Source organism: Hemibagrus wyckioides, linkage group LG09 (genome assembly GCF_019097595.1).
Source record: "Hemibagrus wyckioides isolate EC202008001 linkage group LG09, SWU_Hwy_1.0, whole genome shotgun sequence".
Taxonomy (NCBI): domain Eukaryota; kingdom Metazoa; phylum Chordata; class Actinopteri; order Siluriformes; family Bagridae; genus Hemibagrus; species Hemibagrus wyckioides.
Window position 1 is genome coordinate 27,730,657 of NC_080718.1, and position 14,783 is coordinate 27,745,439.

At 41.6% G+C, this 14,783-nt stretch overlaps 1 protein-coding gene across 5 annotated transcripts in view; it reads left to right on the top strand.

Moving 5' to 3' along the window:
- The window catches only part of arhgef10 (Rho guanine nucleotide exchange factor (GEF) 10), an 82,952-nt gene that overhangs the window by 61,225 nt on the left and 6,944 nt on the right, over positions 1–14,783 (top strand). For all 5 annotated transcript variants that reach the window (XM_058398502.1, XM_058398504.1, XM_058398503.1 and 2 more), the window contains 2 exons: positions 5,212–5,386; positions 14,530–14,652. In XM_058398502.1, coding sequence (XP_058254485.1) covers positions 5,212–5,386; positions 14,530–14,652 — 298 coding nt within the window. The remainder of the gene's footprint in view (positions 1–5,211; positions 5,387–14,529; positions 14,653–14,783) is intronic.

The window sequence follows — 14,783 nt, forward strand, 5'->3', positions numbered from 1 at the left end:
ATTGTAGAGTAGACCACAGTAGAGTACAGTATTGTAGAGCAGACCACAGTAGAGTACAGTATTATAGAGTAGACCACAGTAGAGTACAGTATTGTAGAGCAGACCACAGTAGAGTACAGTATTGTAGAGCAGACCACAGTAGAGTACAGTATTGTAGAGTAGAGTACAGTATTGTAGAGTAGACCACAGTAGAGTACAGTAGAGTACAATACAGTAGAGTACAGTATTGTAGAGTAGACCACAGTAGAGTACAGTATTGTAGAGTAGACCACAGTAGAGTACAATACAGTAGAGTACAGTATTGTAGAGTAGACCACAGTAGAGTACAGTATTGTAGAGCAGACCACAGTAGAGTACAGTATTGTAGAGTAGACCACAGTAGAGTACAGTAGAGTACAATACAGTAGAGTACAGTATTGTAGAGTAGACCACAGTAGAGTACAGTATTGTAGAGCAGACCACAGTAGAGTACAGTATTGTAGAGTAGACCACAGTAGAGTACAGTATTGTAGAGTAGACCACAGTAGAGTACAGTATTGTAGAGCAGACCACAGTAGAGTACAATACAGTAGAGTACAGTATTGTAGAGTAGACCACAGTAGAGTACAGTATTGTAGAGCAGACCACAGTAGAGTACAGTATTGTAGAGTAGACCACAGTAGAGTACAGTATTGTAGAGCAGACCACAGTAGAGTACAATACAGTAGAGTACAGTATTGTAGAGCAGACCACAGTAGAGTACAGTATTGTAGAGCAGACCACAGTAGAGTACAGTATTGTAGAGTAGACCACAGTAGAGTACAGTATTGTAGAGTAGACCACAGTAGAGTACAGTAGAGTACAATACAGTAGAGTACAGTATTGTAGAGCAGACCACAGTAGAGTACAGTATTGTAGAGTAGACCACAGTAGAGTACAGTATTGTAGAGTAGACCACAGTAGAGTACAGTATTGTAGAGTAGACCACAGTAGAGTACAATACAGTAGAGTACAGTATTGTAGAGTAGACCACAGTAGAGTACAGTATTGTAGAGCAGACCACAGTAGAGTACAGTATTGTAGAGTAGACCACAGTAGAGTACAATACAGTAGAGTACAGTATTGTAGAGCAGACCACAGTAGAGTACAGTATTGTAGAGCAGACCACAGTAGAGTACAGTATTGTAGAGTAGACCACAGTAGAGTACAATACAGTAGAGTACAGTATTGTAGAGCAGACCACAGTAGAGTACAGTATTGTAGAGTAGACCACAGTAGAGTACAATACAGTAGAGTACAGTATTGTAGAGTAGACCACAGTAGAGTACAGTATTATAGAGTAGACCACAGTAGAGTACAGTATTGTAGAGTAGACCACAGTAGAGTACAGTATTGTAGAGTAGACCACAGTAGAGTACAGTATTATAGAGTAGACCACAGTAGAGTACAGTATTGTAGAGCAGACCACAGTAGAGTACAGTATTATAGAGTAGACCACAGTAGAGTACAGTATTGTAGAGTAGACCACAGTAGAGTACAGTATTGTAGAGTAGACCACAGTAGAGTACAATACAGTAGAGTACAGTATTGTAGAGTAGACCACAGTAGAGTACAGTATTGTAGCGTAGACCACAGTAGAGTACAATACAGTAGAGTACAGTATTGTAGAGTAGACCACAGTAGAGTACAGTATTGTAGAGCAGACCACAGTAGAGTACAGTATTGTAGAGTAGACCACAGTAGAGTACAATACAGTAGAGTACAGTATTGTAGAGCAGACCACAGTAGAGTACAGTATTGTAGAGCAGACCACAGTAGAGTACAGTATTGTAGAGTAGACCACAGTAGAGTACAATACAGTAGAGTACAGTATTGTAGAGCAGACCACAGTAGAGTACAGTATTGTAGAGCAGACCACAGTAGAGTACAGTATTGTAGAGTAGACCACAGTAGAGTACAATACAGTAGAGTACAGTATTGTAGAGTAGACCACAGTAGAGTACAGTATTGTAGCGTAGACCACAGTAGAGTACAATACAGTAGAGTACAGTATTGTAGAGTAGACCACAGTAGAGTACAGTATTGTAGAGCAGACCACAGTAGAGTACAGTATTGTAGAGTAGACCACAGTAGAGTACAATACAGTAGAGTACAGTATTGTAGAGCAGACCACAGTAGAGTACAGTATTGTAGAGCAGACCACAGTAGAGTACAGTATTGTAGAGTAGACCACAGTAGAGTACAATACAGTAGAGTACAGTATTGTAGAGCAGACCACAGTAGAGTACAGTATTGTAGAGTAGACCACAGTAGAGTACAATACAGTAGAGTACAGTATTGTAGAGTAGACCACAGTAGAGTACAGTATTATAGAGTAGACCACAGTAGAGTACAGTATTGTAGAGTAGACCACAGTAGAGTACAGTATTGTAGAGTAGACCACAGTAGAGTACAGTATTATAGAGTAGACCACAGTAGAGTACAGTATTGTAGAGCAGACCACAGTAGAGTACAGTATTATAGAGTAGACCACAGTAGAGTACAGTATTGTAGAGTAGACCACAGTAGAGTACAGTATTGTAGAGTAGACCACAGTAGAGTACAATACAGTAGAGTAAAGTATTGTAGAGCAGACCACAGTAGAGTACAGTATTGTAGAGTAGACCACAGTAGAGTACAATACAGTAGAGTACAGTATTGTAGAGCAGACCACAGTAGAGTACAGTATTGTAGAGCAGACCACAGTAGAGTACAGTATTGTAGAGCAGACCACAGTAGAGTACAGTATTGTAGAGTAGACCACAGTAGAGTACAATACAGTAGAGTACAGTATTGTAGAGCAGACCACAGTAGAGTACAATACAGTAGAGTACAGTATTGTAGAGTAGACCACAGTAGAGTACAATACAGTAGAGTACAGTATTGTAGAGCAGACCACAGTAGAGTACAGTATTGTAGAGTAGACCACAGTAGAGTACAGTATTGTAGAGTAGACCACAGTAGAGTACAGTATTGTAGAGTAGACCACAGTAGAGTACAGTATTGTAGAGTAGACCACAGTAGAGTACAATACAGTAGAGTACAGTATTGTAGAGCAGACCACAGTAGAGTACAGTATTGTAGAGTAGACCACAGTAGAGTACAGTATTATAGAGTAGACCACAGTAGAGTACAGTATTATAGAGTAGACCACAGTAGAGTACAGTATTGTAGAGTAGACCACAGTAGAGTACAATACAGTAGAGTACAGTATTGTAGAGTAGACCACAGTAGAGTACAGTATTATAGAGTAGACCACAGTAGAGTACAGTATTATAGAGTAGACCACAGTAGAGTACAGTATTATAGAGTAGACCACAGTAGAGTACAGTATTGTATAGCTGAGTAGAATAGAGAATAGAAAAGTACAGAAGAGTGTAGTAGCATACAGTAGAATATGGTAAAGTAGAGAAGAGTGGAGTAGACTATAGTAGAGTACAGTATAGTAAGGTACAGTAGAAGATTTACAGGAAGATTTACTCCTCTTCCTCACTGCTGAGCTACATTCAGTATGCAGACAAGTTTACTCGTAACCTGAATGTCACGCAAGACAGATTATGACCTCATCCATCATAAGCAGGACATACAGCATGGATATGAAGGTGTGCATTACGCTACACACTCGGCTCTACTGTACCCAGCGTCTCTGTTAGAAATATTTCTCTCTGGAGACGACTCGCACTGGAAAGCTTTTTTTCCTTCAGCTCTGGTGGATCAGTGAAATACTGTTAAAGCTCAGGTTATATAAGCAACATGGTGATCTCTTTCCAACATTTTTCTCTCGGTCGTGGAAATCTCACACAGCTTGGGTTTGTTATTAAAATGTTTGCTTTTTGCACCGTTTTGCTGATTGTGTTATTGTTATATCATTATTCTGTTAACAGGAGATCGATATGTGAGAGACGGCTCACGTTACGAGCTAAAATTCCATCCGTCTGATCAACCGAAAGCTCGATCGGATAAGGTTTTGGACATTAACGTGGCATTTTTTTTAACTCCTCGGAAAATGTACCCCGTGATAGAAACTACATATCGTGCAGCGAGTGTCTCCTGTGTGACTGTTCAGGGTTTGGTTTCTGAAAAGCATTCTCTGATCCACAGCTGTGTGTGTGTGTGTGAGTGTGTGTGAGTGTGAGTGTGTGTGAGTGTGAGTGTGTGTGAGTGTGAGTGTGTGTGAGTGTGTGAGTGTGTGTGAGTGTGTGAGTGTGTGTGTGTGTGTGTGTGTGTGTGTGCAGGACGAGATCAGACATGCACGTCTCAGCAGTTTTTAGAGAAAGGTTCTGATTTCCCTGAAGCAGTTCTCAGACTTGGTGTCTTCCTGAAGAGTTACAGACTGACCGAACGCTGAAGCTGCACTAATCACAGCTGGGGTGATGAATCAGACTTAACACAGGTCTCAACACACAGAATGTGATTGATCAGGTTGTGGCCTTTGTACCTGCCAGTCATAGTGAAGGAGATGTGGCCTCTGTACCTGTGAGTCTTAGTGAAGGAGGCGTGGCCTTTGTGTGTTACTCATAGTGAAGGAGGCGTGGCCTTTGTGTGTCACTCATAGTGAAGAAAGTGTGGCCTCTGTACCTGTCAGTCATAGTGAAGGAGACGTGGCCTCTGTACCTGTGAGTCTTAGTGAAGGAGGCGTGGCCTTTGTGTATCACTCGTAGTGAAGCAGACGTGGCCTTTGTGTGTCACTCTTCACTCATAGTGAAGGAGGTGTGGCCTCTGTACCTGTAAGTCTTAATGAAGGAAGTGTGGCCTTTGTGAACGAGGTTTGGTCTATGTACCTGTCAGTCATATTTAAAGAGGTGTGGCCTATATACCTGTTAGTCCTAATGAAGTGGGCATGGTAATTGTGTCTCTGTCATAGTGAAGGAGGCGTGGCCTTTGTACCTGTTAGTCCTAATTTTGGAGGTGTGGCCTCTATTACTGTCAGCCACAGTCAAGAAGGTGTGGCCTCTGTGTCTCAGTCATGGTGAAGGACCCTATGTGGCCTCTATGTCAGTCATGTTGAACTAGGCCCAACCTCTGGTCTCATTAGTTCTAAACAAGGAGGCATGGTCTCTGTCCCTGTCAGTCCTACTGAAGGAGGCGTGGCCTCTATCAGTCTGCAAGTCTTAAATATTGTATTTTATAAGTAAAGAGGATTAACTGAGTTCAACTTTGGCTTTATATGTGTTTGTCCTGTGTGTTGTACAGCACCAGCTGGAGGCGCATCAGGAGGAGGGAATGGTCGTGTCCCAAATGGTGGCAGCTGGAGTGGGCATCTGGATCGCTTTCAGCTCAGGTTCCACACTCCGCCTGTTTCACACTGAGACACTGGAGCACCTGCAGGACATCAACATCGCTACAGCTGTCCACAACATCCTCTCAGGTAAAACACACACACACACACACTTTATAGTCGGGTTCAAACATCCACCATTGAGTCTAACAAAGAGAAAGTAGAATTGTGGTCTATTTTAATAAATACTGATAAGTACATTTTTTCCACAGAAAACTTCACTATATCAGCATACACACGGTTTTAGTCAGGTTATCAGAAACATCCACCATGCACGTACCAGCGGACGAGCTGTTACTATAGAAATGACAACGTATTACAAAGAGCGTATTAACATATACAGCGCTTGTGATTGTGTGACACTTCTTCAATAACAAGATCAGCTATTCAGATAATAATATGATCAGCTTATACTTTAGTAGGCAGAGGCAATAAATCCTGTTTTACTGTTTTTATTATCTGTAATAACTCCACAACGTTGTCCTACACAACACACACACACACACACACACCTGAGAGCTCTGTCTTTCATAAACACACCCCTCCCCTAACCTGCACACCTTTAAACCAGGTAACACTCACTCACCTACACACCAGCAAAACACTCCACAATTTAATCCCATCTCATTGGAATAGGTGAATTGTTTGTGTGTGTGTGTGTGTGTGTGTGTGTGTGTGTGTGTGTGTGCGCGCGTTGAGGTAGTGAGTTTAAGATTAGGTCACAGGCTTGGCCTCTTTTTTTTTTTTGTTCAGCTGTATTGTAATCTGTGTGTGTGTGTGTTTGTGTGTGTGTGTGTGTGTGTGTGTGGTTGGGTGTGGTGTTTGATGAGTAAGCAATAGTTTTAGTCTTCAAATCATTTCTCACGTTATTATGTCTGGATGTCCCACCCAACTTATTTCTCCAGTTTTAAAATGACTTCCTGAAAATTCATTGTTTTTATAAATAATAATAATAATAATGAAATAAATGCTAAATATATATAATACTAATCTTCAAATACAATACTAGTATAAATACTAAATTTTTTAATACAAGAACACACAAAACCAGGAATAAAAACAAAACTTTTGGTATGAATTAATAATATATTAATATTCATAAGAGAAAATGACGTAAAAGCACTAAAAGCGATTCCTCAGGTTCATGCTGCGCAAGTTACCACAGGAAGTTACTGCTAGCATCTGAACGTAGCTAAGCAGAGCAAACGTTTGAGCTGCTGCCTGTACTATAACGAGCATTTCAATTGATGGTACATGTGCTAGTTAGCTAAAGGAAGTTATTGCTAGCTGATGAATGTAGCTAATCAAATCACTGTACTGACTAAAATCTGAGCAAACATCTGAAACTTTTAAGTTTGCATGTAGGAAACATCTAAACTGGAGGAAACATGTAAGCTAGCAGTTCTGAAACAAGTAAACTAGCATGCCTGAAACAGGTAAGCTAGTATGTCTGAAACTTTAAAGCTTGCATGTAGGAAACATCTAAGCTAGCATTTCTGAATTTTAAGCTAGCATGTAGGAAATATGTAAGCTAGAATGTCTGAAACTTTTAAACTTGCATGTAGGAAGCATCTAAGCTAGTATGTCTGAGCTTTGCTATAAGGCTTCTTTTCCAGCATGCAGTGTGTTTCTGACTGAGCTAGCAGCAGAATGCTCATCCCCTTAGCACCGTGTGAGTGATGACTGACCAGTTAGCATAAATAATAATAATAATAATAATAATAATAATAATAATAGCTGAGCAGTTAGTCGTGTGTTAAAGCTAGAGTTTTGGACAGAAGGAACCCTGGCAGCTGCCTGTGTGGGAGACGTGTGAGGGTTTGGATTGACAGCGTGGGCGTGTGCACGTGTGTGTGATGCGTGTGTACAGGACTCTCGTGTTCACCGTACGCTGTCCTTGTGAGCGAGCTGTTGCTATGGTAATGATAACGCAGTAGACGAAGCACGTTCCAATGAAACCCAGCAGTTCTGAGCGTCAGACTCGAGACTTCAGCAGTGTGTGTGGTGAGACTGAGTGATCTGTCAGGACAGGTTCAGATCTCCTTCATTAGAGACAGTGAGGTATGTGAGCTCTTCCCTCAGCTGTGTTCCTGCTTGTCTCGAGCAACTCCACAACAGCGCCCTGGCTCAGAGGACAGGAAGTAACCTGACGACTGCCTGGAGTCATCTCCTGAGCAGAAGGTCGACTCTTCACTTCCAAACCTATGCTGAAGGATCATCCGGAAATTAAAGCTTTCCAGTAGTTTTAGGAAGAATGAGTTTGTTGTTGGGGTGGAACTCCACAGTAAGACAGCCAGAGTGGAAGGTTTCATTTGTTTCAGCAATGGTTTGGATTCCTGAACACGAACCTGCAGGGTTTGGGTTTTGGGATGAGAAAAGAAGACACTATTTCAAAACATCTGACTGACATCCAAAGTTCAACCCTATAAGACTTTTGCCAAATATGCAGCCAAATAAATTCTCAGTCCAGAACGACCTCCCACTGCATCCTCCTGTCCATTCGAGATGATCCCTTAAAGTGTCTTCAGCTTTGCCTCAATGATGTGCTATTCAGTTTTACCTCACGGTCATGAAGACCTCGTGATCACCTGAGCTGAGGCTTCAAAACCAACACAGCTTCAGATCATCTCCAGTTCTTGTCTCAGTGCTACTCAAAGATGACTTTCCCATGGAAACAACCAGAATAAACACATCACTGACCCCTCAAGCATTGCTAACATTTGGGTTCAGCAGATCAGCGAGGCTGTGAATGACTCTGCAGTCCTCGTGCTTTGACTCGGCCGCACTCGATGCCAGCGTAGGCTTTTGTCAGTGAAAGGCTTTGTCACCGCTGACCTGAATCCTCGCCCATGCAGCAAACAAACAACCGCCTGCTGACAATACGCTCCAGAGAGACACGAATACCTTCACTCAGAAGCTAAGATAGAAAGAAACGTTGAGTTATTGTGTTATTGCAAGCATATCATCTGATTATTGGGAATGTAAGACGGTCATGGTTGATGGTTTAGTCTTTTATGTTGTCTTATTTGTGTAACTTTACCTAAATAAGTAGCCTTTATTTGTCACATTTACATTGCACTTTTTTCACATATCCCTTCCTTGGAGGGTTGGGGTCAGAGTGCAGGGTCAGCCATGATGCAGTGCCCCTGGAGTAGGGGGTTAAGGGCCTTGCTCAAGGGCCAAATGGTGGCAAATTGGGGCTTGAACCTAGATCTTCTGATCAACAACCCAGAGCCTTAACCACTTAAGCCACCACTGTCCCCATCATTGAATTAAGCTTCATTGAAAGCTTCATTTAATTTGTTATTGAACTTCAGACTACATTCTGCTTGTTTGCAGCTGTGGATCTCAGTCCATGATGTTTAGCAGTGGTGGTTCAAGTGGTTAAGGCTCTGGGTTGTTGATCGGAAGATCAGGGTTCAAGACCCAACACCGCCAGGCTACCACTGTTGGGCCCTTGAGCAAGGCCTTTAACCCCCATCAGACCCCAACCCTTCAAGGATGAAACATGCATAGAAAAGCAGCCATAACTAACTGATCACACTGTAAATAATCTAAAAGGGTAAGAGAGAAAGAGATTCAGGTACAGTTTTCCTGGAAACCAACCATCCATCACAATAGTTACTTACCCAAACATGCTCCAAGAGCAAAGGGTCTGTTGATCGGAAGTTTGGGGTTCAAGCCCTAGCACCGCCAAGCTGTCACGTCAGGGCAATTAAGCAAGGCCCTTAACTCTCCTCTCCAGGGGTGCTGTATCATAGCTGCCTCTGCGCACTGACCCCAACTTCCTCAGCTGGGATATGCTAAGGAAAGAATTCCACTGTACTGTAAGGTATAGCCAACTAACTAATACTGAACATTTAAGTGTTTAAAAGCTAAGAAATCCCTTGTGTTTTGTTCTTATCTGAGAGCACAGGATTTATTCCATTTTTTCACTCAGTCTTTGCACAGTATGTTCTCCAGCCCTGATTCCTTTCTGCTGTTTTTTTCTTCCTTTTAAATAAAGAATGTAGGTCTGTTTCTACTCTCCGCTCCCTACACCGTGACCCGGCACTGATCCATCTCCGAGAATGAAGGAGATCAAAGCTTTCAAAGCCGGCTTGGAGACCTGCTCGGGGCATGTCCATATCGGTCAGAGTTTATTTTGGAGTTCGGGAAATCCAAATATTATGGAAAAAGATGGACCAGGAAACAGAGATTCTTTGTGTTATTTTGGAGATTTTTTTTTGCTGACTCAGAAGTGTTTCTCCAGTCATGGAACAAAGAATAGAGATTTCCTGGCTGCTGAATTTCCACAGAGCGTGACATTTAATCAGTAGACCTTCAGTGACGAGGCGGTGAAGTGTCGAGGTTTTGTAATGCTACAGTTATAACAGAAGCTAAGTTGTTCTTGGAGAACGTTTAATCCATAAAACCGGAACCATTTAACAAACCATCGCAGAAACACTCCATCATCGTCTCCGCACTGATCCTAACGCTTTTGAGACGTTACGGTTTGAGGCACAAAAATGAAGGACGAATGTTTTCTACTTGTCTGCTCTTGGATGTCGATTCTCCATCTTTCCATGCGAACACCAGGCTGTATATTTCTGTGGCTTCCCAAAATGAACAGTCTATTTTTGCCTCCAGAGGATGTCACGACTCAGAAACAGAGCAGCCTGTAACACAGAGACCTTCTACATATTCAACTGGAAGCAGAACGCTGAAGCTGTGTTTTCACTCAGACTTCCCTCAGAATTTGGCTGTTCTTGCTTAACGACTTAATAATAAATAGGTCACTTCCTTTTTTAGACTACATACTGGTACTGAAACGAGGAACCTAGCATTAATATTGCTAACATGTTTATATCAAACAAACAGTGACATCATGGAGCATTGATTTGTCTGTCTTAAAGGCTTTTCTAGTTCCCTGAGTGATTATAAACTCCAGTTAAACAGAATCCTGGGTTTATGTAGTTAGAGGTTATAAACTCCAGTTAAACAGAATCCTGGGTTTATGTAGTTGGAGGTTATAAACTCCAGTTAAACAGAATCCTGGGTTTATGTAGTTAGAGGTTATAAACTCCAGTTAAACAGAATCCTGGGTTTATGTAGTTAGAGGTTATAAACTCCAGTTAAACAGAATCCGGGGTTTATGTAGTTAGAGGTTATAAACTCCAGTTAAACAGAATCCGGGGTTTATGTAGTTAGAGGTTATAAACTCCAGTTAAACAGAATCCGGGGTTTATGTAGCTTATTTACATATTCACACATCAACAACCCTGACTGGATAAATCCCACGACCACTTGATATAACGACTCGTCTTTTTTGCTCTTTTTAAGTTCGTTCCTCGATATCCTCGACTTCCTCTAATGTTTCAGCGTGACGTATCCCCCCCCCACTACGGAGCGCACTTCCGTGATGTCGGGTGTTTTTGCCTCCTGACTGTATCTACCGAGGCGTTTTTGTTATGCGTTGCCACGTTCTGGTTTTCACCTGATATGAGGCACAGAGGCGCTGCTCAGTTTCTGATTGGGTTTCTGTTGCTAAGCGACTAGCTGTAACATCCTAACAGCACATGCTTTCACACTGAACACGTTCAGCACCGCCATGTGGAGTTTACACTGTAAAAGTCATGCTGACTCTGAGTCATAACCCTGGGTGTAAAGACCTGCTTCATCTTCATAACCTCGCTTGTCCTCACGTATCCCATCTCAGATATGAGTTACTTGTCACTTTGGGTGAAAATGTCAGCCACATGATTCACTATCATAAAAATTGGCCACATTTCAGCAAGTATTGTTGTATAAATCTGAATCAGTGTGGCTTCTCTAGCAGGCCTGCTGTTTAAATAGATTTTCCAGATCATTACTAGCGAGGAATTAGATTTTATGTAACTGGATCTTTCAGACATTTGAAGTAAAAGCTCCGGGCCTGAACAAGTCGTGTAGTGTTTACTGTGAAAGGTGTTTTTTTTTTTTTGCACAAGTGTAAGCTGTCACGTATAAAGCATGTGAAAGAGTTCCTTTTAGCTTTTTCCTTTTGACTGCACACTCTTCTGAATGGTGTGTCTTTCTCCTGCCAGCTACTCCGGCCGGTCTCCGAGTTCCATGTGAGCGACGACGGATAACGCTATTTTAATTTAAAGTCCCGACGTTATTAAAACCTGTCCAGCCAATAATACGGAACGATCTCGAGCCTCTGCATTTCCACAGAGGAAGCTTTGTCAGCCGTCACATTCATCATTGCCTGATGGTTTTCTTTTCGCTCGAGCGTCGTTCCCATGGTCAAGCTAACGATGTGTGATAACGAGTTTCTCTAACGAGCGACACAGTGGAAGTGTTTATCCTGCGTCCTGACCACCGACGGCTCCTGTGTTGCACAACTATCTGGCACGCTGGTGACTGATTTGTGGTTAAGTTAGGGTGGAGTGGGTGAACCGTCACAGCCAGGGTTTGCACTCTGAGAAACCAATGAATAAATTCTCCACGGTTTGTTTAGAATGTAAACGGTATATTGTTTCAGATTATAAACTCATGACTTTCATTCCAGGGTTTAAATAAAGTATTACTAACTGTTAGATTTGACTCTTTTTATGAAAATTGTTCCTTATTTACTGTAACAGAGTTGTGAGGGAAAGGGGAAGTGGGCGGGGCTTGCAGGCTGTGTTTAAGATAATATATGAGCTTAAAACATTGTCAGTTCGGCTCATCTGCTGTGTTTTGTAGAAACCGTGAGCCTGCCCTTTTGTATTTTCGACCGCTTGCTGTGTATGGACTGAAACTGTAAACCTTAACTCATGTTCTTACTGATTCTATTTTACTGAAGTGAACTTTGACCTTTAAATAGAAGATTAGAAAGCGTCACTTTGGTCTACAGGAAAAATGGAGATGTGTGTAGTTGCTAGCAGGGTTTTTTTTTTTTTTAGCTATCTTTTTTCTTATTGTTACTAGAAACACAACTAAAAAAAAGTGGTCTCCTCCACCTCTGGATGTTCAGAGTGTCTGAAGTCCAGCAGTAATGATAAATCCACCAGGACTTCATTTAGTTTTTATTAGTTATAAAACCCTCTGCGCTACATCTCCCTTTTATTCTTTCACCGATTTTTCATTCAGTCTTTAATAAAGAAACGTCTGTGTCTGTGATCGGTGGAGATGGATTTTACAGTCTCTCTTTCTCTATCTCTCTCTCTGTCTCTCTCTCTCACACTTTCTTTCTTTCTTTCTTTCTTTCTTTCTTTCTTTCTTTCTTTCTTTCTTTCTTTCTTTCTTTCTTTCTTTCTTTCTTTCTTTCTTTCTTTCTTTCTTTCTTTCCCTCTCTCTTTTTCTCTCTCTCTCTTTTTCTTCCCCTCTCTCTCTCTTCCTCTCTCTCTTTCTCTCTCTCTCACACTTTCTTTCTTTCTTTCTTTCTTTCTTTCTTTCTTTCTTTCTTTCTTTCTTTCTTTCTTTCTTTCTTTCTTTCTTTCCCTCTCTCTCTCTCTTCCTCTCTCTTTTTCTCTATCTCTCTCTTTTTCTTCCCCTCTCTCTCTCTTCCTCTCTCTCTTTCTCTCTCTCTCACACTTTCTTTCTTTCCCTCTCTCTCTCTCTTCCTCTCTCTTTTTCTCTATCTCTCTCTTTTTCTTCCCCTCTCTCTCTCTTCCTCTCTCTCTTTCTCTCTCTCTCACACTTTTTCTTTCTTTCTTTCTTTCTTTCTTTCCCTCACTCTCTCTCTCTCTTCATCTCTCTTTTTCTCTATCTCTCTCTTTTTCTTCCCCTCTCTCTCTCTTCCTCTCTTTCTTTCTTTCTTTCTTTCTTTCTTTCTTTCTTTCCCTCTCTCTCTCTCTTCCTCTGTCTTTTTCTCTATCTCTCTCTTTTTCTTCCCCTCTCTCTCTCTTCCTCTCTCTCTCTTTCTCTCTCTCTCACACTTTCTTTCTATCTCTCTCTCTCTCTCCCATTCTCTCTCTCTTCTTTGTTTGCAGCGTTTCCTTCGTTACTGCGTGTGTTTTAGTTACAGAAGGTTGCCTCATGCCTCATAATGAAACTTCAGTTCACATCAATGAAGGCATCTGGGTGAGAGTTGGGAGCATTATGCATTCGCTCTGCTCTTCTCTTCCCTTTTTTTTTAAAACTAAAGCCAGAAATGAGAAGTCCTCCTCAGAGAGAGAGAGAGAGAGAGAGAGATTCGGGTACAGTTTCCCTGGAAACCAACCATCCATCACCATAGTTACTTACCCACACATGCTCCGAGAGCCAAGTTCCTCCTACACGGCCTGGCTCGAGTGATCACTGCTATTCAGCACAGCTACAACTTCATCCCTCATGCTGTTTGGAGAAAACGTTACTTTCCATCCTATCATCTTTCCTTCTTTTTGTGACCTGTTAAGTCAAAAATCATTTCAAGCGCATATGAATGTCCTCCCTTATGAATTTTTGCTTTAAGAATTAAAATTTTGCAAGAAATTTGCATCGGCATACAAAGCGTTTTCTATGCATACGAATAACCCAAACCGAACTGAACGCGGCTAAGTTGCGTGTACGTCCGGGAGCCATTCAAAACTTGTTAGAGTCAGTGGAAAGCCAAGCGAACCGAGATTACGAATTTTCCGAATATTTTTTCAGTCAGTGAAAGCACACATTTTCACCTTAAGAACCCGCCTCCAGAACCAAATAAACTCCTATGCCAAGGTTCCACTGTAGTGTTTTAAGGCTGGATTCTGTGGCAGCAGCTGTACAGAGATCAGGATATAGACTGAGATTATGATCCGACAGTAGTGAGGAAACTCCCTGAGGTGAGACGAGGAAGAAACCTCGACAGGAACCAGACTCGGAAGGAAGCATTTATGTCACAAATGACCAAAAATATCTTACCAACATGAATAAAAGTCACCCAAACAAAAACAAAAAAAAAAAAAAAAACAGTTCACCGAAGGGGAAAGGACACAAACGTGAAAAAAATCCCATTGGCTTCTTATTGAATCTTTCTTAATGATCTTTAAAATTAGAAGATGTTACTTTAGTTTGGAAAAAAATGGAGGTGTGTCTAATTATAAGCTAGCAGTTTTTAACCTTTAAAAAAGTTAACTTTTTTCTTATTGTTACTAGAAACATACCTAAAAAAAATGGTGTCTTGTGATTATTATTATTACTAGTAGTAGAAGTATTAGTAAAAGTAGTAGTAGTATGAGTGGTTATTCTTCTGCTGTACTATCTACGGTGAAAGATCTACAGTGTCTGAGGTCTACAGCTATGAACCCAAGCTTCACTTCTCTGTGCAGGTCATCAGAGGGTCTCTGTGAGCAGCCTGCTAGTGTGTCACGGGTTGCTGCTTGTGGGGACGAATCTCGGGGTGACAGTGGCTCTGAGCGTCCCCCGACTACAGGGCATCCCCAAGGTCACAGGTGAGTTCTTCTCTTGTGATTTATTATAGATCCCTCTGATTGTCTAATGATGCGCTCGATCAAGCAGCTTCTCCAGACAGAAAAGTTTAGGTTTCCGATCCCACTTTCATTCCAGCCCCCATGTTGGGTGA